Here is a 26,267-nt window from a genome sequence, read left to right on the forward strand (position 1 = left end):
TGGGAATCCAACCCAACATTTCTTCAGCCTGTACTGCCCCTGATACTGGAGTAATGGAGCTACTGCAGTCCCACTGTGGCTGCTTCCTTGTTGCTAAGCAACGAAATATTTGATATTAAGTTCCTGTTGATGAAGCTAATTGCAAAGGTTAATTGTCCTCTGAGATGAAAAACACTCCAGGAATGTCTTTAGGAGTTGGCCTTAGAGAACATGGTTCTAAGAGAACATGACTTTATGAAAAAGTCTATTTTTCAGACAGTGATGGTCTTAGCACTTCCTGCTTTGTTCATCCTTAGTGTAAAAGTTTTTGAACTTAGCAAAAGAAATCTTTTGCCTAAGGGACCTCTCACAGGGCACATCAATGCGCAGGAGATAATGGAGAGTTAACCTGTAGGGGTGGGGTGGAGGATGGAATCCCACCGGAAGGGCCATCCACACACCCTCTTTCTTCCTCCCCCTCTTTGCCTGCCTTTACCTAATCTGCTGTTTCCATTATTAGACTGTGGGTCTCTGAGAGGCAAAGCTTGCTTCAGGCAAGTATCCAGTAAATGCATCTCTACTAAGTGGCACTCACATCAGTTGCACACCTGGCATGCAGGGGCACACAGCTAAAATACTTGGATTCAAAGTATAATCAGGTTATACTTTGAATATACAGACTATCTAACCGAATTCCAACTCCGCTTGGTTATGGTTTGAAAGCCTCAGTTTCTTCCCAATAGAAAACACTCTTAGCTCAGTAGGCCATGTGGTCTCTGCTGCAGTTGCTCTACTCTGTTCTTGTAGTGCACCACTAGCCATATCCTATAAGGTAATCATTGGGCATGACCGTTCCAATTAAACTTTATGCAAAAACAAACAAATGGACAAGTTTGGCTCAAGGGCTGCAGTGTGTTCACCTTGGTCTGGAAGGGCAAAGTAGTAAGAGATTTTTATATGGTACAATGTGGTAGGGATTCAGCCAGGGTAAAATATTGCTATCTTGAGAAACCTCCTGGGGAAATGAGCCAGGTGCTTTTGGAAATATGATTTTCTTTAAAAAATATTTTTATCATCTTTAAGTAGTTGTACAAAGGATTTGCCATTCAGCAAAGCAGTTTATGAGTACAATGCATTTTAATCAATGTTACCACTTTCATCATTCTCCCCCACCGCTCCCACTCTACTCTTTCCCTCGATTTTCTTCATTTTTGTAGGATGTGTGTTGAATTTTGTGGCTTCATTCTTCCCTCTCTTCATTCATCTACCACTTCCCCTCTCAACTTTCAAGTACCTAGGCAATACCATTTTCTACATCACAGTGTTTTTGATCTATAGGATAGGTCTAATGATACACAAAGATCATATTGAAGTATGAGGACTTCTGCAGTTACATATGTGAGCAAACTCATACATGTGAGTGATAATCATCCTGAATATATCTGAAGGCTCTTTGTGTTCTAGAAAATCTTCTTCAAGCTGTACATTCAAACCTCACAACTCCTCTGAGGTATCTTTAATCCTGCCTTCCATTTTTTATATAAGAAGACTAAGACACAAAGAAGTGATATAATTTCCCATTGGGGGTATACACAAGAATTCAAAGGTAAGCCATGACTTTGGAATCAGCTCTCTTGAATTATATTTATAATAAGTATATATATATATGTATACACACATTTATATATATTATATTTGACCCCCAGAATATTAAGTTACTGGCTATATGATTTGGTGTAGGAGCCTCAGTTTGTGCTTTCTAGGCCATAGGTTCTGGATTCCATTGTTTTCTCTGGAGCAAGGCATGAGTCCAAGTGAGCTAGGTGTGGCAGGCATGAATGATGCCCACATCCTGTGATGGTGACTCTCAAGGGGTCAGCCTCACCCTGTCTACCTCAAAGCCTCAAGGGCTGATTTTATGGCAATGCTTTTCCACTGCTTGGACTCAGCTCTAAAGCATGTGACTCATACACAGGTACTGGTGCTGGAGAAGAGATGAGATTTCTAATTTCTGTTTTCTTACAACCAGATGAATAGTTCTGTTTTTTGTTTTAGAATAGAGGATATAATCACAGCAAGGTCAAGTAAGTTGCCCATGGCCACACAGCCTATAAGAGATACAGATGGAATTTAAACAAAAATGTTCTCATTGTAGTCTAGTATACATGGCTTTGCCATCAGGAGATGGCCACCAGCTACTCCCCTACCAAACATACACATTGATGGGGCGATAACAAAGGTGGTCACTAGATCTTATTCTTTGTTTCTGAAGTGTGTTTGTAGAGTTCAATTTTCATGTTTTGCTCACAAAGGGAGCAGATGAGCCAAACCCCATTAAACCATGGAGCCGTGAGCACTGTGGGCTAAGGATGCCCACGTCTGCTTCTTGACTGATAGCCTCCCGGGGAGAGGATTCTCTGGCTGCCCGTCCATGCTTTTAGCTGCTAATTGCATTTCTTGGCTATGCTGTTTCAGACCAAGCTACACAAATAGGTTTCCTGGAAGGCTGACACAGCTGTCAGGGCAGTGGGGCCGAGCTCATCTTACGGGAAGTCGCCCTTGGTCTCAGAGGGGCTTCACCGCAGAAGCAGTCACGAGTCCACACTCCTGTACATTCCCAGGGTTTCTAATTAGAGTGGCTGCTTGTCTGTCCAGTGTTTCTCTGTCTGGGCTCTGCCTGGGTTGGACAGAGAAGCTCTGCAGAGCGTGCCCAAATTTTGGGCAGATCAAAGTTCAGAGTTCCAGACTCTAAGGTAGAGGTCCACGACCCAGCAATGGATCCCAATGATATTAACAACAAATACCATCACCTGAGCCCCTGTGGATCAAATACGATGTCTTAGGGTCACCTTTCTCTAGAAGTCACAGTTTAGATGGCAATGACAAGATCTGCATGGGTGTCTGTCCACTTTGTGCTACTATAACAGAATACTTGAGATGAGTTTATAAAAATCAGAAAGTCTCACAGTCTTAAAGGCTAGGGAATCCAAGATCAAGTGGCTGTTGTGTGGAGGGGACCTTTGTTCTGGGTCAGAACAAAGAGGTCCAGACTTGCCCATTTGCCCATGTATAATAGCGTACAATATACTTGACTTAATGATCTCTCTACAAATTCCTGCCCTACTATTTCTACAATGGTAATACATTAATTTTGGAAGAGAACACATTCAGAATATAGTGACTGGGCTTTGACAACTTAAACCCTCTGTCTTCTGACACGGGCCTAGAGTGTGTCTCTCTGCGAATGCCCTGCGGAAACTCCCTCTATAACTAAGTAGAACACCAAAGTGCAAGAAAATTAGCATCCAATGAAATAAAATTTTGACCAATGGGAGACTGGAATGATTGAATTCATTATTTTCTTTTCCCAGATAGTCCTGAGACACAGCTTGGGTGGCCCAAAGGCTCTTAGAGGAGGACTGGGCATAAGGTGGTGGTGGTGGGGGGTGGTGCCACCATGACAAAGAATTACGGGGTGGTTGGCTTCTATTCATTATAATCAGACTTTGGTAGCTCCAGTGTGCTCAGGCTGGAGGACTGATGTGAGTGGCACTTGGTATGAGGACTTGGCATGAATGGAGCTAGTCTCTAGGACAAGGTCTCTTTAGACAAGAGTCCTCACCCACTAAAGGGCTGATGGTAGCTGACCAATAGTGAAGACAACTGAATTGGTTCTGCTGGAATCAGAAAGATGAATTGCTTCACTACCCAAAAGGTTCTGACCAGGATGAGAATATAGCCTAGTGGCAAGAGTGCTTGATTCGTATACTTGAAACCCTGGGTTTGATTCCTCAACACCACATATCTAGAAAATGGCCAGAAGTGGAGCTGTGGCTCAAGTGGTAGAGTGCTAGCCTTGAGCAAAAAGAAGCCAGGGACAGTGCTCAGGCCCTGAGTTCAAGGCCCAGGACTGGCCAAAAAACCTCAAAAACCAAAAACCAAAAAAAACCCCTACATAATACATGCCAAAAGGTTCTGACCTCCTTTCTCTACTTTCTGAGAATGGCATTGACTTCTCGAAGTGTGGAGAAATCACAAACAGGTAAGACCTGACTTAGGGGTGCCTCTTCTTGCTCTGGGTGTGCTTCCTGTTGCTGCTACCCAAATTAAGCTATGTAGGTAGTCGAGAGAGTTTTGCACCAACAGTAGATGGAGTAGCAAAACTCAGAGGGGCATATTTTTAGATAATGATGGTGGTGGTGGTGGTGGTGGTGTGTGTGTACTAAGTCCTGGGGCCCTGGGGCCTCATGCTATTCCTTAGCTTTTTGTGTTCAAGATTGGTGCTATTCCACTTGGAGTCACGTGTCCACTTCTAGCTTTCTGCTGGTTAATTAGAGATAAAGAGTCACTGGGATTTGTCTGCCTGGGCTGGCTTTGAAGCTCAATCCTCAAATCTCAGCTTCCTGAGTAGTTCAGATTCCAGGTGTAAGACACTAGCACCTTGCTACTGACTCCTTTTTCTTTTCTTTCATCAGTACTGGGACCCAAACTCCCATTGAGCCTTTGAAATGCCAGGTGAAGTAAAATTAGAACAGAAGCTCATGGGGGGAAACATTCATCCTCACCATGCCCTTCACCCCAAGCCTTCATCACTCAGGTTCTGATGATCTGCACAGCCACAGTAGGGGGTGAGGGGTGGGGGGTGGGGGATGTAGGAGGGTGGGGAGTGGACAAACAGGAAATGGTCAAGGATAGACTGTTTTTTTCTACCTGTGTGAACTACAGGTTTCTCTTAGTCTTGGTTTAACCAACAACAGTTCTACCCTGCCTCACAAGGTGAGTGTGACAGACATGAGGACTGTGTCAGAACATGGCAATGTTCAATTGTATAATTCCTCTCTCAGCTAATTTGTGGCCTCAGATTGAGTTCTAGCCAATAGGACATGGGCAGACGTGCTTGATATATATGCATTGAGCGCCGGCCATAAAACTATGCACCTTAGCCCATTCTTTCTCTTCCCCCTCACCTAGCTGCAGAAAAAGGAATTCAACCCCCTCCTCAGCTCCATTTGCAACCTCGTGGAGCCTATTAGGCTTGGCTCTTTCTTGGTTTCCCAGCCAGAAAACAAGGCTCTACAACTCAAACCATTTAGCCTGGCAGATTGGAGTGACTTGGGCTTCCTCCAGCTGACCATGGTATTGCTGAGAAGGAGAAGTCCCGGGCCCTCTGGGGAGTTTCTGAATCCCAGTGTACTGAGTAGCACTGTGGCCCTCCCTCTTCCTCTTTGGCTCCCCTGGAAAGCAAGGCACCCCAGTGAGAGGCTTCACAAAGCAGCACAGACTCATTTGAGAAAGGACATTTTCCTTTTCCTTGGTTGGAAGTTTTGACCTTACTCTTTACAAAACAGGAATCTCCTTCATTAACGTGTGTGGCCTTTGGCTCCTGTCTCAACCTTGGTAGAGCTTCAAAAGGCCACAGAGCTATCATTAGTTCCCTTTTTGCTGCCAGAAAAGGTGGTGGCCCTTGTTGGGGTAATGGATGGTTCCTGTTATTCAGCTCCTCTAGGGAATTTCCAAGTTATTTTCATATTCTTCCCCAAATTATATGTGTGTGTACATGGTGTGTGTCTACATATACACATGCATGAATACATGCATTTGTATTATATGTACATACATGTGTACATGCACACGTAGATCAACCCTGGAAAGTAGAGTAACTTTGTTCTTAAGCAGGCAAGACCCCAGGGCCTTTGACCTTGCCTGTTCCCTTGTGGTTTTCTTCAGGAAGTTGCTCAGATGTGATCTTCTCAAGGAGCTATTCCTTCACAGCCCTGTAGAATTCCATTCTCCACCACCAAGCCATCTTAGCTTTTTTTTCTGGCTTCCTATAATTTGATAGTACTTTTACCATACCATATAGCTTACTTATTTGTTACTGTGTTGTCCCATGCATCTTAAACAATACCTGTCATGTGGCAGGTGTGGAATAGGTACTTGTTCAATGAACTTTTTTTTTTTTTTTTTTTTTTTTTTGGCCAGTCCTGGGCCTTGGACTCAGGGCCTGAGCACTGTCCCTGGCTTCTTCCCGCTCAAGGCTAGCACTCTGCCACTTGAGCCACAGCGCCGCTTCTGGCCGTTTTCTGTATATGTGGTGCTGGGGAATCGAACCTAGGGCCTCGTGTATCCGAGGCAGGCACTCTTGCCACTAGGCTATATCCCCAGCCCAGTTCAATGAACTTTTGATCCCCTTCTACAGATAAAGCATGTCTCAGAGGGGAGAGTTAGACTCAGAGCTAGTGAATGTCAAGAAAGATTTCAATCCCAGAAGTTTCTACTTGAAAGCACTTTTTACTCCTCTCTAACACCAGCACTTCAGCTGGGTTGTGGGGTTGTTATACTGGGCGATATAGTCATGAGAATATTTGCTGTTCTACACCAGGCACAAATGAGCTGACTGTTCCAGTGGCCGCGCTGTGGGTGCAGAATTTCTGTTCTACCCGCAGAGGTGTTTATGCTGTCAAGCAACATCTGTGGTCATCAAGATGGCTTCGACTCTCTGAGGGTCAGCAGCCCTCCACTCCCAATCTGTAAGTACTGCCACCGAGGTTTCTAAGCCACGCTTGAGGGCTGCTCAGCTCTGAGGAATCGGGTGTTCAGTGGACACCACAGCCACACACACACTTCTTATTGGCCTGGGACCATGTCTCCTTTTCCCAGGTGCTTCTTGCTCCAGAGGAGGGAGGGAGCTTGGGATTACACACTCCTATTTTGCTGAGTAGGATTTCAGCTGTCATGTTCCCCTTCAATGTCAGCCATAAAGCTTTCCATGGAAAGGAATTCTTGCCCAACATTAGTGGAGGCTCAAATAACATCTATCTATCTGTCTATCTACCTGTCTGTCTATCTATCTATCATTTATTGCTCTATCATCTATCTATCATTTATCTATCATCTATCATCTATCTATCTACTATTTATCTATCATCTATCTATCTATCTATCACCTATCTTATAGTATCTATCAATCTATCTTTTTATCCATCCATCATCTACTTATCAGGCAGCATCATTTACAAATATCCCCAAGTGATTCTAAATAAGAAACCAAAGCTGGGAATGCTGTCCAGCTGATGGTAGAGACTTTTTTCTGAGGTGTAGAGAAAGAGAGAGCACAATGGAGCCCAAATCAGAAGCAGTTTAAGAAGCTCAATTGCAGTTTTCCCACCAACACATGCTATCCATTTCATTCAACACCTCCTAAGTTTCACTGCAGGATCCTCTTGTGACTGGTTTCTAGATGCTTTTCTTCTGGCAGTATTGCAGACTGAACTCAGGGCCTTGTGCTTTCTAGGCAGACACCCTGCCCCTTGAGCCACACCTCTAGCTCCATTTTTCATCCATGATTTTCAAGGTAGAGTCTTGCTTTATTCCTGGGCTGGCCTGAGGTGCACTCCTGCTTGTGCTTCCCCCTGTGACTGGGGTGACAGGTCTGCACCACTGTGCTGAGCCACTGTGCTGGGAGCACACGTGTGCATAGCCAAGCCCAGCCAGGCCCAGCCACTGAGTCCACCTTGAACTTCCATACCCTGATCATAGCCTCCTAAAGTGGATGGAATTATAGACTTGAGCACCACACTTCACACTGGCTGCTTTACTCACTGCAAATAATAGCCGTTCTCAGGAGAAGGATCTTTATTTGGCCAGAAAGGACTTGTGTAAATTGACACACTTGCCTTTTCTTGCACACAATTCCTCAGGGTAAACCCTCCAATTGGCTCCATAGAACTCCAAAATCAATTGGCCTTCTCTCCTCCAGAGGTAGTGCAGTACTTCACAGTGGGGTGCATGGCAGTTTGCCCCCTTCCTCTGGGCAGGATATTCCTTATTAGCCTTTATTTTTTCACATGCTTTTTCTCCTTCCTTCCTTCCTTCCTTCCTTCCTTCCTTCCTTCCTTCCTTCCTTCCTTCCTTCCTTCCTTCCTTCCTTCCCCTCTTTCTTTCTTTTCTTTTCTTTCTTTCTTTCTTTCTTTCTTTCTTTCTTTCTTTCTTTCTTTCTTTCTTTCTTTCTTTCTTTCTTTCTTTCTTTCTCCTCCTCCTCCTCTTCCTCCTCCTCCTCCTCCTCCTCCTGCTCCTCCTCCTCCTCCTGCTCCTCCTCCTCCTCCTCCTCCTCCTCCTCCTGCTCCTCCTCCTCCTCCTCCTCCTCCTCCTCCTCCTCCTCCTCCTCCTCCTCCTCCTCCTCCTTCTCCTCCTCCCTTGGCACTGCAAACAATGTAGTGCTGAATATTCTTCTATATGTCTCAATAGGCCAGTTTTCCCCCCTGAAGGGGCTAGAGTTCCATCTTTGAAGTTGTAAGTAGTGTGACTTACAGCAGGGATTGCTGCACTGATGTCCATAACAGCTGCAGCACTTCCCTGCCCACCAGCGGGGCTTGAACTCTGGGTCTGAGCTTTTCTTTTTTTCCTAAAGGGTAGTGCTTACCACTTGAGTCATATCTTCATTTCTGGCTTTTCAGTGGTTAGTTGGAGATAAGAGTATTATGGACTTTCCTACTGTGGATGGTTTCGAATCATGATTCTCACAGCTCAGCCTTCCAAGTACTAGGATTACAGGTATGAGCCACTGTGCCTGGCATGGTTCTTCTGTTTGTTTGTTTGTTTAGATACAGTCTCTCTAATCTGATGTCAAACTCAAGACTCTCCTGTCTCAGCCTCCTGAATGCTGAGATGACAAGTATGTACTACCATGCTTGGTTATTTTATAGTTTCTTGAAAGTATCCCTAACGTCTAGGTTCCACATGCAGCCATAATAGCTCCCTCACCCGGCTTTTATGATTTTTTTCACATAAAAACCTTTAATCCATTTTTGAAATGGATTCTCATAGACTACATTTTGAAATTTATGCTTATGTTTATAGAGTAGGAGGGTTCATGTTTTTCAGACAGATGCTCAGTGGTGTCAGAACCACATAATAAGCGTAGCATCTGTTCCTCCTGAGCTCAAGTGTCACCTTCGTCATGTATTCAGATGCTGTGTGGTTCTGTCTACTTCTGGATTTTCTGTTCTATTCTATTGATCTGACAGTTTCTGCTTCACTGAACTTGTCTCTGTGTGTGTGTGTGTGTGTGTGTGTGTGTGTGTGTGTGTTCCACAATTATTTGATTTCCTTGGTTTTCTAGACTAATTCATATGCTTTCCATGTTTCCCAACTGACGATGCTGTTAGCTGGTAGTTTCTGGTAAATGAATACTTGTATTTAAGGAATCTCCTCTGTTTCTTCTCCTCCTTCTGTTCCCACTTTTTTTTTAACTCTTTATGATGAGTGTGTCCCAAATTTTAGTGGATTATTTTTCAGCATTGACTGACATGATCATAGGATTATCTTTTAATATTTTGCCATCGTGGAGACGTTGATAGATTTCCTTATATTCTTTAAATAAAGCCTTCTTATAGATAACTTTTTTGATACCTCAGTTTCCCTCCATGAATATTTTATTGACAATTTCTATACTGTAGTTATATTCATCTGTAAAACTGATGTCCTTTGCCAATCTTTATATATCATCTTTGCTTAGTTTTAATTTTGTTTTACAAATTTCATAAGATGAATTGGTATTTCTCTACTTTTTACTTGTTCTGACTTTTCTTTTTTGGTAAACATCATTGTTGATAGTGAGACAAAATTCTGGTGTTAAACTGCTTGTTCTTTGCTGCTTTTTAATGGAAGATCTTCAAAATTCTTTCAATTTTTTTTGCCCCAGTCATTTAGGACTTTGATATTTCCTTGCATCAATTTATGTAACTTATGTTTTATTAGAAATTCATCCACATTTTCAAAACTCTTGCCACCTAGTCACTTGTCCTGTTTTCTTGGTGTTTTTCTGACTCATATTCTTGGCTGCCCACACTGTTATCCCTCTGAAACACAAGAAAATATAGTTGCACTCAGCTATCAAATGTCTGAGATTCAGACCCAGGGGATCTGCTGAGGATTTATATAAAGAATTAGGGGTGGCACTTGGGCCTTTCACAGGAGGATTGCTTTAGATCAGGGCAATGTAGGGAGCTAAGAAAGTCAATGAGAACTGAGGCCTCAATTCTCTTGCTGATGGTTCAGGAGAGAATTGAGGAAACGAGTAAAAGGTGATTCTGATAAGTGAGAGCTCATATCTCCTCAGCCCATCCCTAGCCTCCCATTCTGCTTACAGAGAGGCTGGTGCAGGGCTCTGGGATGTGCTAGACAGGAAGCTCTTTAGGGGTAGAAAAGGTCCATCTCCAATAGTGCCACAACAGCTCAGCTTTACTTCACACCTTCCCCAAGCAATCTTACACCACCCCCTTCACTTGTGACAGAGCCAAGCCAGGAGACCAGGCAAACACCAGGCAGGACCTGGAACTGCTGCTTGTCCTGCCTGCTGAGGTTTTCTTACTGAAGCACTCTTGGGTACTAAGACTCCTTCCCTTGGGCTCAGTTTCCACTTTGGTATTTCATGTAAGTCCTCTTGTGTGTGATGGGCTCAATGGCCAAAGATGGAACCAGAATAAGAATAACAACAAGCCTTCATCTAATACTGACTTTAATCCAGGCAGTATGTCATGTAAATTCTTTGCATGGTTTAATTGATTCAATTCTCAAAATAGTCTTATCATTCAAGCTTCTATGGGCCACAAATTTACAAGATCTCCACCTCAACCCAATTGATGCCTAGAAGACAATTATTGTCTTAAGTAATTGAAAAGCCCACTACAAGCATTTGCAAAAATGAGACAAAGTAATTCTGGATGGATCAAAATCACCTGCTCTTTTCTTCTTTATGTTCTATTGTGCATTTGTCTACCCTAAACATTTGCTACTTTCACAATCAGAGAGACATTTTTTCTTTTATTTCTTTATTGTCAAAGTGAAGTACAGAAGGGCTACAGTTTCATATGTAAGTCAAGTACATTATTTATCCAACTTGTTACCTCCTCCCTCACATTCCCCCATCTTCCCCTCTCCCCCAGTTCTCTCCCCTGCCCCATGAGTTGTACGGTTAGTTTATACCAATTGGTTTTGTAAGTATCGCTTTTTCAATGGTTTGTCTTTTTATCCTCTGTCTCTCATTTTTGGTATTCCCTTTCCCTTCCCTAGTTTCAATAAATGTCTATACAGTATCCAGGGTACTAAGATCAGTTACAGTAATAGCAGGAGTAAAACCACAGGAAGGGAATAGGAGAGGACAAAAGTTTCACATGGTATGTTGAAATTAACTACATCAATGATATACCACTTATTTCCATAACATGGAGTTCATTTCACTTAGCATTATCTTATGCGTTCATATGGGCATAGCTAGCGAGCTGTTGTGCTCTTCTGCTATGTCTGTCCTAGATATGTACTAATTATTCCCTATGAGGGAGAGACATTTTTGAAGAGTAGTTCAGGTAATATTTACTGTAGGATTTTTCTTTTTTGTTGTTGTTTTTTGTTTAAATTTTTTCCCCTTTATTGTCAAAGTGATGTACTGAGGGGTTACAGTTTCATATGTAAGGCAGTGAGTACATTTCTTGGTTTGTTTTTCTTGAGACAGAGTCTCACTATGCAGTGGAGGCTGGCCTTGGAATCCAGATCCTCTTGGCTTAGCTTTCTATGTCCTGGGATTACAGGCATGCATCACCACATCCGGCTCACTGTTTCTTGTGTTATAATCATGGAACCTCTTGTTCATCATAGTATGATCAGATGGTCTTATATGCCGGTCATTTCTTTTTTCCCCCTTTCCAACGTGGGCTCAAGGACATATGTAGAGCAGACTGAATTCACGTGTCTCCTAACAAGGCATTTTGCAACCCCAGCCATTGCAGAAGGCAATTGATAATAAGACAGTTGGTAGTTTACCTTTGATCCACTTTACCTGGCTTGTTTCAGGTTGCTGTGATGCTCCAGTGAGTTAGAGCCCCGTGTGAGCTGTAAAGCTCTGCACACCTGGCAGTTGGTAATAACTGGGTTTATAGGGCCTTCATACTTCTACCTCTACCCAAGGTGAGTCATGTGTATTCCTAAATTATCTAACAACAGTTTTTATCTTGTTGAGAAGAATGGTGGAGGGAAGCAGGGCACTAGGAACATCGGTTTAGAACTAGACCATGAATCCTCTGCTATGGACACACTCCAGGCCCATATGCCCCACCACCAATCCTCTGACATCCACCGGGTCTCTTGACCTCTGCACATTTAAGACTGAGTTTGGCTGGAAGAGGAGGTGTGGTTCAAGTGGGAGAGTGTTTCAGCCTTGAGTAAAAGAACTAAGAGACAGTGTCTACACCCTGAGTTTGAGCCTCCTAGTACCAACACACACACACACACAAGACAGATGGGATCTGGCCACCTGCACTGGTCCTTCTGCGGTGGTCTCCCTTCCCGGGAAGCTGCAGATCACCGGCCCACACCTGTCTTTCCTGGGTCCCAGGGAGCCATGGGAAGACTCAGGGCAGACGCGAGACAGATTCACTCACCACTGATAAATACAGAGGAAGAGCAATGCTTCTCTTTTCTCTCTTTATTACTTTTTATGTCCAGTCATTCCCTATGCTTTGTAATTCCTTTTACCTCCTACCTTTCCTATTCTGTGACTCTAAGTCAGGTATACCTCTTCTTCCTGGATGATAGGTTGGTTATTCTGCCTTTGCCATTTACCGTTCAGAAAACTGTCCATGTGACATTCCCAGGTTAGAATCACCACTCCTTTGTGGCATTCTCTGACTGTCCTAGGCCAGACTACTACATACATCTAAGGGGGTCAGAGAGGAAAGAAGGAGAAAGAAGGAAGGAGGAAGAGAGGGAGAGAGAGACAGAGGGAGGGGGAGAGAGGGAAGGAAAGCAGAAAAGGGGAGAGGGAGAGGAAGGGGGCAGTGGCCTTCAATGTCCATGAGTAATTGGTTCTAGGATCTCCTTGGACAGCAAACCCAAGCTCCTTATATTAAATCATATAGTATTTACATATAACTGCTGTACATGTTCCCATGTACTTTAAATCATCGTTGGATTGGTTACAGCACCTGACACAATGCAAGGTTATGTTAGTAGTTGTTATACTATATTGCTTAGGGACTAAGGTCCAGGTAAAAAGTCTGTACATGGTCAGCAGTGGCCATTACCGCCCCCCCTCAAGTGTTCTGTCTGCCACTGAATGACTCTGTCTGAAGATGTAAATATGAATCTAGACTACTCCATTTTTCACTTGTTAGCGCTGTGACCTTGGCAAGTTACTGATCCCAGGGAACCTCTTCCTTCTTGTCTGTGAAGTGGGGACTTAGCATTTACCTCCTGAGCTATCGTGAGGCCTGATGGATGTACCTTAAGGTGGGTAGAAAGTCAACACTCATGGTAAACATTCACTGGTTAGGTTTCTTGTTTTATTTCATTTCTATTATCTTTAAGTAGTTGCACAAAGGAGTTACCATTCAATGTGCCAGTTTATGAGTACAAACCATCTTGATCAATCTCACCCCTTCATCATTCTCCCCCATCACTCCCAACCACACCCATCTCATCCATTTTCCTAGGCTTCTTTTACTTTTGATCACTTGGTACCCTGAAAGCTGCCCACCAGGCAGGGGCTATCCTTTCAGGAAGCAAGCACCTCACACACACCCTTCAGTCTTTCCTTTGTGCTTACAATACAGGGAAGGGATCTACAAAAGATAGCCAGCAGAATACCATCCACAACCCCTGTATTCCTCAAGAGAGAGGGAAGGCCCTTTTGGGCTCATTTGGCAGGTCTTGTTTGTTGTGATCTATGAATCATGCAGCTATATTCACAGCCTCCCTGATGGCAGTTCTCATGCTCAGGTGCTCAGGGCCTGGTGGTTTGACTGCACAGACCTGAGCAGACTAGGCATCCTGCCCCTGCCCGCCCTGCCCCCAGGCTCCATCTTATCCCTTGGCCCTGTCTGGCTATCATGATGTTCAACCTCGAAGGACAAATGCAGCCCTATATTTCAAAGTCACCAGGCAGATCTGATTAATTTTGGAAATGAACAACATGAAGATTCATCACAAACTTTCAGGTATGAGCAGCAATAAACAAAACCAGAGCATGGAACGCTATTTATTTATTAAAACAGTAAGTTGAAGGGAAATGGGCTATTTATTTTGCACGATGTCTTCCCCAGAAATAATTGGCTCATTAATCACGTTCTCACCATCGTCACGTTCGGAAGGTCAGGGAATTGAAACAGGGTGGTGTTTAGAGCCGGGCAGCACGTGGTGCCTGAGGAAGCAGAGGCCACGTTCTGCGGCTTCTCGAGAAAGCACAGACTGCCTGGTGGCATAGAGGTCATGTCTTAATAATTAAGACCACAGATTGGCAGCAGGAAGTCTGAGTTAAAATTCTGACATCTGACACCTTGTTCTACATGACCGTGAATAAGCGATTTAACCTCTACACCTCAGTTTCCTCATCTGTAAAATAATGCTACTTCCAAACCCTCTCTTCCAGGATGCTGTGAGTTCAAGTGAGTTGGTAATGCACCCGAGCATTACTAGATCGTGTTTGGTGCCTCTAGAGGTGTTAGCTGTAATTGCTGCTCTGGTCCAGGCAGAACCACACACAGGGTAGGAACCTTTGGGATGAATGGAAGTTTCAAACATAAAGTTAGCATGAGGCTTCCAGGGCCCCGAAGGGGTCAGAACAATGTGGTACAGAAGAGGCCAGGCTCTGCCATCCAGATCCAGCCTCTCATAATTCCATGCTCTTATTTTTCTCAACCATGAAATGAAGATGATAATAATAGTGTGATTTGATAAAGTTATAAAGGACATTTTACTAGAAATCAACAGAAAATACTTACCTCGGTACCCACTGAAGTAATAGATAAATGTTTATTACCCTTTGTAGGACTGTGCAGACCTGCCATTTCCCCCAAACACCAACCATGGCTCAGGTAAATTTACCTGAACAAGTAAGAAGACATGGTGAGACTTCAGTTACTTTCCTGGTGGGGGGTGGAAAGTGATGGGGGGTGATGGGAAGCCCCAAAGGAGAAGAGCTGAGGAAACCATGATTATGGCAAAGGTCAGTGCCAGAGAGGAGGGTCCATGTGCTTTGACCAGAGAGTGGCGTCCACTGAGCAGGGCATGACATTTGGTGGTAGCACCCAGACATTAAGAGCCTCAAGCACCTTCCCAGTGGGCTGAGGTTTGCTGGCTGACTGTCTCATTTGGGGGAAGAGATTCTGGAGCTAGCTGGAGGGTGAGGCAGGGATCAAACACTGGAAGTCTAAATACATGATACATGTGCCCACTTTGCTCATCTCCTACACATCCACCCATCGATATCTACAAATCAATTCTAAACCTTTTCCCATGGAAGCCAGAGCCTCAGAACCTGCTCTAACACATCACCCCAGGCTGCCAGGATTGGATGAAGCCCTTAAATGGATGGGATGTCTTTGCTTACTCCGAGATCAAGGTTCACCCCAGAGGTATCTAGGCATCAAGACCAAGTCTATCCCTACCCGCCATGTAGCTGAGACTGAAACTGTTCACAATCTCATTCCTCAGAGATCAGAGAGTCTGAGTCTCAGGAATGGGGCCTGGGTCTGGAAGATTCAGAGAAAAGGAACAGGAGGAAACAAGACTGGCGACATCTCCGAGGGTCTCATGCTGTCATTCTCTTTCATATCAACACAAGCAATAGTTAAATGCAAAAGTACATGGTGTCATTAGTTTTCATACAGGGGTGCTCAGGAATTGGGGGAGGGATATAGCAGGAAGTAGGTGAGTCGGACAGGGCAAGGCTCTTCCCCAGCCTGCTCTGCACTAGCCTCTGTGTTAAAGGCTCTCCATGCTTTCACCTCTCTCTGGTGTTGGCCTATGGAGGCGTCGGTAGAGGATGTGAAAGAGGAGTAAGGACAGGCACTTTTCTCCTACCAAGGCCCTCTCCTCACTAGACTATGGACTCCATGTGGGGGTTCATCCCCTTTGGACTGCAGTATGGTTGGGCAGCTCACTTCCCCATGGTTCCAGCTGCCAGTGCTGTTCAGAAACACCCTGCCTCCCTCTCCTAGTCCTGTCAAGAAGGAAGGGCTTCTGCCCAGGTCTGTACTTACATCCCTGCCACCATGAACTCTTTTCTGTTGATCTTCCTCCACCTACCTAAGCATCATCTGTTTCCAGTGTTCCTCAAAATGTCTTCATATACTGAGGACAAGAGGGTTGTTTTTGCCCTGGGCATGTTACTTACTTCAGGGTCATTTCCATGGCCAGGAACTGAAGATGGAACAGGCCACAGAACATGTGAATGAACCAGAGAGCACTGGGGGAAAAGAAATCTCTCTTGTGCTCTCTCCAGGGTTTGAAGGTTATTCCTTGGAGTCTCTCTCAGTTCCTTTTGTTAATTTGGCTATGCCAGGGTTTGGGGCCTGTACTTGAAACTGAACACAGAGGGAGTGCAGAGCCCCCTGGGGGCTGCTGTGGTGGCAGCTGGCTGAGTAAAGGAGTTGCTGAAGGATAAGGCTACCCAGGAGGGAGGGAGACGAGACAGAAGACAGAATCTCTGCTGCGTGGCTTCATTGCTTCTCTCTCCAGAGCAGCTCCTTCTGGGAGAATGTTCTGTGCTGGGGACTTTTTGTAGGCTTCTTTCTACAATAATGCTATATCACAGGTATATCAGCTATGTAACTGCTGCACCCAGTATGAAATACAAATATGGGGCCCCTTGTGCAGAAGTTACTAAGAATGTTGGTGTGGTGACAGGAGAGGATTATTTAACTCAGCTGAGGGCTCTTGAGCTTAGGGCCTCAGGCCACTTACCCAGGAAGCTGTGTCTGGAAAATGAGTGAGTCCTTTGTCCCCAGTACAGTCACCAGGAGGCTCAGTTGAGACAGAGGCAGTACATGTGATCATCTTTGAAACTTGATTCCACAGTGTGGCCATTTTGTCTGTGCTAACAACACACCTTACCAGGAGTTATGCTTCCCTAGGGTCTGCTACCGAAACTCCAAGTGAGGATAAAGTTCTTGTATGGGTTGGAAGTGACTGGCTGAGGCAGAAGGTGGGAGTCCCAGAGGCTGGCTGTTGGATATGCAGTGATAGTGCTTTACTCTTTTCTTCTATTTTGAGTTAGACACAGAAGAAACACAATTTGGGATGATACTTTTATCTTTTAATTCTTGGTGGTAAAGAAGTTTGAACACAGAGCCATGTGCTTGCTAGGCAGGTACGTCACCACACTGAACCATGACTCTAGCCCTTTTTGCCTATGACTGGACCTTGGTTTGCCTAGTTATGCTAGGGTGACAGGTGCCTGTGACTGTGTCCAGCAATTGGTTGAAAATGGGGTTTATTCCTGGGCTGGTGTCAAACCACAGTTCTCCAAATCTCCACCTCCCAAGTGGATAGGATTACAGAGGTAGCCACTGGCATCTGGCTGAGATGATATGTTTTTGAGTGACTGTCCTGTGTTTGTGTTTCCTAGGCTTGTGGATGTCATAACTAGCTATGCAGAAAGCAAGAAAACATATTATGTGAAGGCCAGAAGGTCCTGGTATCTTGTCTCAGAACTGTCTTACATCTTTTACTGGTAATTAGAAAGAAAAGAGAATAAAAGAGCTCTGATTTCCAGCAGCCTCAGTGTTGCAAAGGCCAGGTTAACTGACAGCAGCCTTGTTTATTTATGTGTTTATTTATAGTTCATGCAGTACTGGGGTATGAATTCAGAACTTTGTAGATGCAAAGCCTCAATCACATGGCCCATACCACCAGTGGCTTTTGCTTTTTGTTTGTCAGGTCAGGTTTGCCACTTCTGCTCAAGTTGGCCTCAGTCCATGATCCTCCTATCTCTGCCTCCTAAGTAGGTAATATTACACAGGCATCTACCACCACATCTGGTGTAGCTTTACTGTGAACAAAGACCTTTAGAGGGAGCAGAAATCCCTTTTCTCTTTGGTGTGCATGTGTGTGTATGAACATGCATGCTGTTGTGTGTCTGACAAGGTTCATGTGTGGACGCGTGTATTTTGTGTGAATGCAATACTCATGTGCACTTCTGTTGTATGAATGTCACAGCTGCAGGGACTGCCTGGAGCTTCATACACAGCAGAAGGTCTGTAGCTCTGATGCCTTCATTCTTTACATCTTGCTTCTAACCATCATGCTGATTGTAAAGTTCAGGTTGCTGCTCTTCCTCAAGGAAAAGAATCACCATTAGATATATGCAGGTTAGGTCTGGGTTGAAGAGGAAACCCTGCTCACTTGAGGATGTTTGTCACCGGCTGCCTCTGTGGATCAGCTCCTCTCTCTCTTTGCTTTGTTGTGGTTTTCCCTCTGTGGCTTCACACACCTGAGTGAGGGCTTGCTCTGTCCTCTGGGTTGCTGTCTGACATCGTGACTTGTGTCTATGCATGGCCAAGGCTCCCGGTCTTCTTCAGTAAGTAGCTGGTTCATTCAATCCTCCGGGCAGGATTTGATTGGTCCACCCCATCTTTTACACTGAATCACTGACCACTGGCCAAGGCCCTTGGACCAGGTTATAGGGTGCCAGCTATGGGGGTCACCGCTGTGCCATGCTGGGGCAGTTTTCCACATCCCTTTTGAAGAGGACATGGAAGACAATGCTGAACACCTCGGATACCAAAGCAAAAATTCTGTAATGGCTACCCTAGTTACTGTGGAGGCCAATGGGCTGCTCCCTCTCCCCACAGAAGACAGGACTTCCCTGAGAGGTAGCCTCCTAGGGCCTCAGTTTGCTCTTTACCACCCCTTCTTGGTTTCAAGTGTGTGATCCCCAAATATACATATTGGCATCCCAACTCTGGAGACCTTACTTGGAGATAGGTTCTTTACCAAGGTAGTGGGGTTAATGGGAGTTTATATTATGAGGATGGGCCACTTGGCTATGAGTGCTGTCATAAGAAGAGACTTGGGAATAGAGACGGAGAAGTCACCATCTACAAGCCAAGGAGAGAAGCCAGCAAAAGAGCCATTACACAGAGCCCTCAGAAAGAGCCAATCCTGTCCATACCTCCATCTTAGACTTGAGGCCTCCAGATTGCTTGTGCCCCTCACCCCAGTGTGTAGTATTTGTCTCAGCAACCCTAGGAAAAATCAATTGACACCTCCACTGAAAGTTTTCTGAAAAAGCCCATGATACACTAATACCTCTGAAAAATGATGCCAATGCTGCAGATGTCTAGTCAAAATGGCAGCCAGGGAGCTTGTTTGAACTCATGGCCCACCTGTGTCTGAGATCCTGGCCTTGATGTTTTCTACACTTGGCCTCTGCACTCACCGAGGGACGAAGTTTTGAGGCTGGTCTCTGAGATGGTTGTCTACAATCTCCAACAAGAGTTTCTGGAGAGGGCTCAGGCATGAAATGAATCTGATGGTATTTATGTTTCAGAAAAAAGCCCCATGACGATCGTAGTGTGGAGGACAAAAATGGGCAGCAGAGTAGCACATGGGCAAGGAAGAGCCCAGGAACTGTTTAAAAGGAATCACTGCCCAGATATGCTGGGTGACCATGAGAAGGGGTAGACTGTGAGGATGTGGAGCTCAGTCACCTGGAGCTGCTGGTCACTGGGATGGGCCCACTTTAGATGGGGCAGTGATAGGTCTACTTCCAGCATCTCAGGGGTTACACATCCAATCAAGGCCTAGCCAAGAGCATGATGAAGGTGAAGCCTGGAGATCAAAGGAGAGGTCTGGGTGTGTGTGTGCAGGTCTCGGCATCCCTAGTCCCCAGGAGCAGGTGGACTGTGAGTGGGAGCCATGGCTCAGGAGAAGTGGGTATCATAGGTAGCTGACCCCAGAAACAGAACCAGAGACTCAAATTTGGGAAGTGATGGTGTAACACAGAAGGGGAATGGGGGAAAAGAGACAGGGAAGGGAAGAAAGGCAAAGAGAGAATGGGCATCAGGACTCACATTTGTTCCCCTGGAGCATGAGTTAGTCAACCCCACACTGCTGGGGTTTGGGTACTTGCGGTCTTCCTGTGCCCAGGCTTAGCAGGTGGGAAGAGACACAGGAAGTTGGAGGGGATGCAGGTTTCTGGCTACTGACAGGTGACCCTCAGCACTGACTAGGACATGCCAGGGTAGTGACAACTTCTGCTATACCTGCCAAGAATTGTGTCCCTTTCAATGGTGAACAAAGGGATGTCTTTTTCTTCATTATTCATAACAGCTGGGCCTATGAGCAGAGGCTGGGCTGAGAGGTAGAGCTGCATTGTGACCTGGGCCAGAGGGCTGGCAGTCCAGGAAATATTGTGGGATAGGCCAAAACAAAGCTCCTTCCAGTATCAAGGGAAGGCAGTGGGAGCAGGAAACAAAGTTGTTTAATGTGCAAAATCATTAAGAAAAATAATGATTTCACTCCAGGGTGTTGAGAGAGCCCCTAAACAGCTGCTAATTAGCTTGCTGCAGGAGCTAGCTGAGGCCGGGATGGGGAAGGCTGGACATGCGCGGGGACCACCCCTGCCTCCGCCTCTGTCCTGTTTTGTGCTCTGACCTCTTGCCTCTGCTATGCTCACCCACATGTCTGCTTCTTACCTGTGTATATCACACAGCGACCCTGCTACATGGCTCTCGTGCCCATAGAGAAGAGAGGGCTGCTTCTTCCTTTGGGGCACGTAGGCCCAGGGAGAGGGTGAGTTGGCATTCTAAGAGGAAGCTGTTCCTCTTAGACGGTGTGAACCGTCCCCCAGGTGAGGGCGTGGTGCCCCCCTCAGGTTTGCTCTCCAGAGTGTAGCAGTTGGGAGTGAGTTGACCTTGGGATGCAATGGACAGGAGAGCAATGATGTGTAGAGTTTGGGGTGGGGTGGATGCAAGTAGCAAAGTGTGAAAGCAGATGCCTCCAGGCAAGTGGAACAGACATGTGTGGGTGTTAGTCCAGGCGCGCACGTGGAAACATCGACAGGCAAGGCAAACTGCACAGAGCTGGTATAACAGTGCTGATGGTGGCGACTGCCACTGGATGAGATACAGTAGACAAGACTTTCTGCACTGAGTACATACCATCATGGGTCTATGTGTTTGACATAAACTTAATTATCTAATTTTCACAGCTACCCCATAAAAGAGATAGCCTAGCTCTGCTTTTCTCAGTGAAGGGAACTTATGCACAAAGCAGTCAAATAGTTGCAGGAGAGCACCTGTGAGAGAGTCAGGACTTGAACAGGGGCCATCTGGCTCCAGAGCCCCCTTCGACTGTCTGCATGAGAGGTGCAGTGCTGGCAATGAAGGTGTAAGTGCAGGTAGGTGAGGGGTGGGATAGTTTGCAGGCATGTGGGAGAGACTGCTGCAAACATGCAGGGCCTTATGAATGGAGGCCCTGGGCAAATGCAGGAGAGGGGACCAGCGTCCTGGCCCACGCTGGTGCTGGATGGCGGCTCTCCACTTTCAGCATTGAATCTTCATCATCATCTGGAGGGCTTGTCAGCCTGCAGAGATGATCTGATCTGGACATGGGGTGGGGCCTGAGAACGGCATTGGTGGGAAGCTCCCAAGTGAGTGATGCTCTTGCAGCTGGTTTGGGACTCAGACTTTGGGAAGTCTGGTCCAGGACATTGTAGATGATTAGGAAGAATGGAGATTGGTCGTTTAGGGTGGAGTGAGCCTAGGACAGAGGGGAATCGGGACATATGAATTGTTTCAGGTAGAGGAAGAGACCAGTTGGAATGAGAAGGGAATTGAGTACAGTTTAGTTAGCTAGAGAAGTGTGGAGCCTAAGCCAAGGAAGCTTTGTCTTATGCATGGCACTGTGGTCCCCAAGACCTGACCCCAGTACCCCAGAATTTGACCTTATCAGGAAATAGATAATCAAATTGAAATTGCCCACTATCCACGGAGGCCTGGTGTTCTTACACAGATGGGAAACCTGGACATGAGAGACAGTTATTTTCATGGGTGAGCAATGTGAGGATCCAAGAAGAAAAGGGATCTACACACTGAGAAATGCCTGAGGCGGCCAGAAACTTCTGGAGAGAGGCATGGGGAAGATCCTCTCTCATCCCTCGGAAGGAGCCCACACCTTGACTTTGGACTGCTAGCCTCCAGAACAGGGAAATATTTTCTGCTTTTTAAGCCCCCTTGAGTGCTTTGTTACAGCAGCCACAAGAAACTAGCACAGCATGATTTGTGGAAGGAGTCAAACTGGTCTTAGCAACTGGATAAAGGCAGTTGTTGTGTGGAGCGGCTGGGCAATGCACAGGTTGGCAAGAACAAGAGAGGACTTGGTGCTTTCAGGGAAGAGAAATGTAGCCAGCAGTTGCCAGCCCAGTGACCAATGGGTAGTGGTGATTTCTGCAGGGAGGGAGAGGAAGGGACATTTCCTCAGGGCTGGAGGCTGAAGTCTGAGTGGCCCTTTTTGCTGCCTTGGACCTCACAAAGCAAAGTAGCAGCTTGAACAAGCTCCCACTGTTTGCAGCTGTTTCAAGCCTCCTTTCTCAGAGATGAGATGCAACAAGGGTGAAGAAGGACCTGACTCTGGCTACGAGTTCAGATGACCCAGGCATGCACCTCCATGAGAAACCAAAGGACTGCAAAACCCCTTTTTCTTAATCAACCGTATTTTATTGTCAGTTATAAATATTTTCCATGTCCCCTATTTACAGTTGCAAAATAGTTTAGGATATTATTCTACCCTCACCCACCACCCAGCATCTTTCTATAAACTCCGTGAAAATTGAATAGGAAATAAAAAGCTCTGTGGAGAGGGCCCACTAACCTCGCACCCCCAGACTCCAAACAACCCCACGCGGACAGCAGGCGACATTGCAGCAAATGCTACACAGTAGCAAAGGGGCGGCTGGCGGCAGCTTGGAGGTCAGGATGCCAAGCTCCGAAGGACATTGGTGATGCTCCAGTGCTGGCCTGAGCACTTCTGCAGTACCAGCTGGTAGCCGAACTCCAGGTCGCTGTTCTCCTGCAGCTCCAGACAGCGCTTGGACTTGCGGTTCTGGATGGGGCCTCCCTAGGAGCAGTGGACAGAAGTGTCAGAGGACACACGGGCAACTCAGGGAGATATGGGGAGTCCAAGTGGCTGGTTGGGGCTGGAATTATCTGGGGGCCACCATGCCCATGAACCCAGGCTCCTTCACATGATCTATTTGCCAAGACTGAATGTATGACTCCTCTTTCCATAGAATCTAACCCATTGTGTCTCCCATCATGGCCGTCACTTGGTATTTGTGGGGAAAGCCTGGACACTTTCATTTAGTCTGTTTCTCCTTAGTATCTTGCCAAGTCTACTTTCCTCATGCCTACAACTGGCCCCTTGTCCTTCTGCCATGATGGGAGCTCCAGTTGGCGGTCACTGTTATAACTCACCTGATCAAATGCCCCAGCCTTAAAAGGGAGAGCTTGGAAGACGAGGCCCAAGTGCCTCAGAGCATCATGGGAGGCCTTCGTGGCTGCTCACCGTGCTTTTCTCCAGCCTTGTATTGAACTCCTCCCCACATCCACATCTTTGGTTAAAACAAGATCAAACTCCTTTCAGTTTTCTGGACTCATACACATTATTTCAGGGCTCCTGCACTTGGAACAAATTCTGCTGTGGGCCTATGGACCTTCTCCATGCTTCTAAAGGAGGCTACAGAAGTCAGCCATGTTTCTAACCTAGATTTGGCTCTAGGAAGCCTTTTCTACCTCTCTTCCTTTGAACTATCCCAAATGTGCCCAGCTGGCTTGGTGCTATTCATTCTGGGTCTTCTCCAGCTCGCAGTGCACAGTGCACTGTGGGAGAGGGAGCTGGCAGGCCTCTTTTGTAATGAAGTCATCTTGAGTGGGCCACAATCATCCCCATGGCAACCAGAGACATCTCAAGAGGACTTGAGGCACAGTTTTCACAACTCTCTGGGGAACTGGCAATATCTCATATAAGTGAACATATATTTCTCATGACCCAAGAACTGCATGCCTAGGCTGATATCTAACAGGAATGTGTGCACACCCAAACCTGTATTCCAGTGCTTTCTAAGACACAATGTGTAAAAGCTCCAGTCTGGAAGCGTCCCAAATATCTACTAAAAGTAGAATGGATGAATAGCTTGGGGTATAATTATATACTGTTAAAGAGCAATAAAAATTAGTTAGCTCAATAAAAATAAATTTCACAATTCTGGGCATGGTGATACCTTTCTAATCCCAGCATTCAGAAGGCTGAGACAGGAAGATGGGGAGTTCAAGCACATCCTGAACTAGATCAAGATGCTCTAAAAATCTCACACATGTAATGTGGAACAAAAAGAAGCCAGAAAAACAACTACAGACATCTTTGTACTTATTTAAAAAGCAAACAAACTAAAAAACCTTCTGAAATAAAAGCATGGGGCTAAAGTCCTGACTGGTTAGGAATGTTGTCCCCTTTGTTGAGAAGGTGGGAAAATGATTGGCAGGAGACAAAAGAGGAGGCTTCTGGGTGCTCTAATGGCTTATTTCCGGACTTCAACACTCCCATTACTTCCTGTTGCTGAGAACTAACCTCAGAATGAGGGCCACCACACACTCACACTGGACAAGAAGCTTCTTAAACATGGCCAAGGAAACGGCACATTTGGTAATCAGTCCTGATTCCATGATGCCATGACCATGTATGGTACGAGCTGTCCTTCCAGCCTTTTGGGTCCCCATGCTGTTCCTCAAAGCCTGGCCTTTTGGAGTCAGAGGCATTCCCTGTGACATTTGCTCCAAAAAAAAGCCCTCACTCCTCTAGCCTAGATTCTCACAGCTCCATGTCAAACTTATAGCCCCAAAGCCAGAGCACATCTGTGGCCACACCAGGCTAGCCTGTGCCATTGATGCTTCTTAAGTAGTCCTGTGGCCAGTCTCCACTAGCCCCTCCAAACGGTGCTGCCAGCCAGTCAGCTGTCTGGTGGAGGAGGCCAGGCGCAGTGCTCAGGTCCAGGGAGCAAAAGCAGCCTAAGCAAGTTTCACTGTAACTGGATGTGTGAGGCTGAAAGGGGATAGCAGGACCCAGGACTTCTCTTCTGGTGTCAGCTGCAGGCCTGAGACAAGCCTTTTATCTTCTGCTTTGTCTAGAGGGTCACTAGATACTTTCTGTCCTGATTCCTGGGAGGACGGGCAGAGGGACTGATGGGAAACTCCATCAGCTCTGAAGCAGCAAGTGGAGATGAGGTGGCTCCCTGCATCAGCACACAGAACGGGGGCTGGACTACACATCCCACCCATGCTGCAGATTCTGGCTGATCCACACATCCTCATAGCCCAGGCCAGGTGAGGATTCTCCACAGCCTGTGGACCACTGGGGCTTGGACAATCTTGTCTAACACAGAGGTAGCCTCAACCCCTTCCTTTCCCACCATCTACATTCTCAGCCTTCCTTGGGCTCCTTGCCAAGGAGAGAGGGGGAGGGGAAAGCAGAGGTCTCTGAGAAGTAAAGCCCCTTTCGGAGAGTCAAGGCTGACATTTCCCAGGCCCTCTTATGCCTCCCATGCCCTCTGCACTGGACAGACCGGAAGTGTGTAATCCTGTGGCAGAAAAAGCCAGTTTGGCCTCTTATAAGAATGTGAAAGAAGTGGCTGGAGGCCCAGAGCAGGGCTGGAGTGGGTGGAAGGAACGTAGCTCTCATGAGAATATCTGGACTGTCCATGGAAGGCAGGGGATGGGGCCAAGAGCTTCCTCTCCTGAGGCCGAGTGATGAGCATCTTCTTGAATAGGGAGGGGACCCTGGATGCTCCTTGAGCATCTGGGGAGGGGTGAGGGGTAGAGTGGTAGAGCTGGCACAGGCCACAAGCACTGCCCTCATCTGACCTCTACATCTCCTCCTGAGAAGATGCTGAGCTCACTTTCTCTCACTGGAAAAATTCCATGCACCAAATGTGCAAAGGAGCCTCCCTTTCCTCCACTCACCAACTTCATTCAGTGCCTCGGGAGCAGCCTGCTCTCCTCTGTATCTCTACTTGTTGGCTCTGCAGCAAAGCTAAAACTTGTGGTAGTTGGTGCTCATTTGCTATTTGCCTGAAGTAAATATGCTTTCCAGACTCAAGCCCATGTAGCTCTGAGAGGTTAGGATAGAAAGAATCCATAGCCCAGGGCAGTTGGGAGGCGTGTCCAGGGTCCCTTGCTAAATAAGGCTGGAAGCTTAGGGTGGGAGTTCCTTACATTTGTCTCCTCATGGGTGTCTCCTAGAGAAGCAACCAGTGCCATCCATCATTTATCCCACCCCATGCTTGTCTTTGAGGTTGTGGTTCAAAATGAGGAAGCTGGCGGTACCCAAGGTTGAAGAAGAAGGTCATCTCAATGAACAAGAGCCCATTTGGCCTGTTTGCTTTGATGGTTCACGTCAGAGACCAGGATTCAATCATTTTTTTCACCATCCTGGCAAACACAATGAATGTCCACTGTATA

General features: G+C 46.2%; 1 protein-coding gene across 1 annotated transcript in view; it reads right to left on the minus strand.

The window, feature by feature from the left end:
- Positions 1-22,450: 22,450 nt before the first annotated feature.
- Positions 22,451-26,267, minus strand: part of Galnt18 (polypeptide N-acetylgalactosaminyltransferase 18) — a 307,200-nt gene continuing 303,383 nt past the window's right edge. The window contains exon 11 of the mRNA XM_048361612.1: positions 22,451-22,872. Coding sequence (XP_048217569.1) covers positions 22,726-22,872 — 147 coding nt within the window. The 3' untranslated portion in view covers positions 22,451-22,725. The remainder of the gene's footprint in view (positions 22,873-26,267) is intronic.

The sequence above is a fragment of the Perognathus longimembris genome, chromosome 13, assembly GCF_023159225.1.
Source record: "Perognathus longimembris pacificus isolate PPM17 chromosome 13, ASM2315922v1, whole genome shotgun sequence".
Taxonomy (NCBI): domain Eukaryota; kingdom Metazoa; phylum Chordata; class Mammalia; order Rodentia; family Heteromyidae; genus Perognathus; species Perognathus longimembris.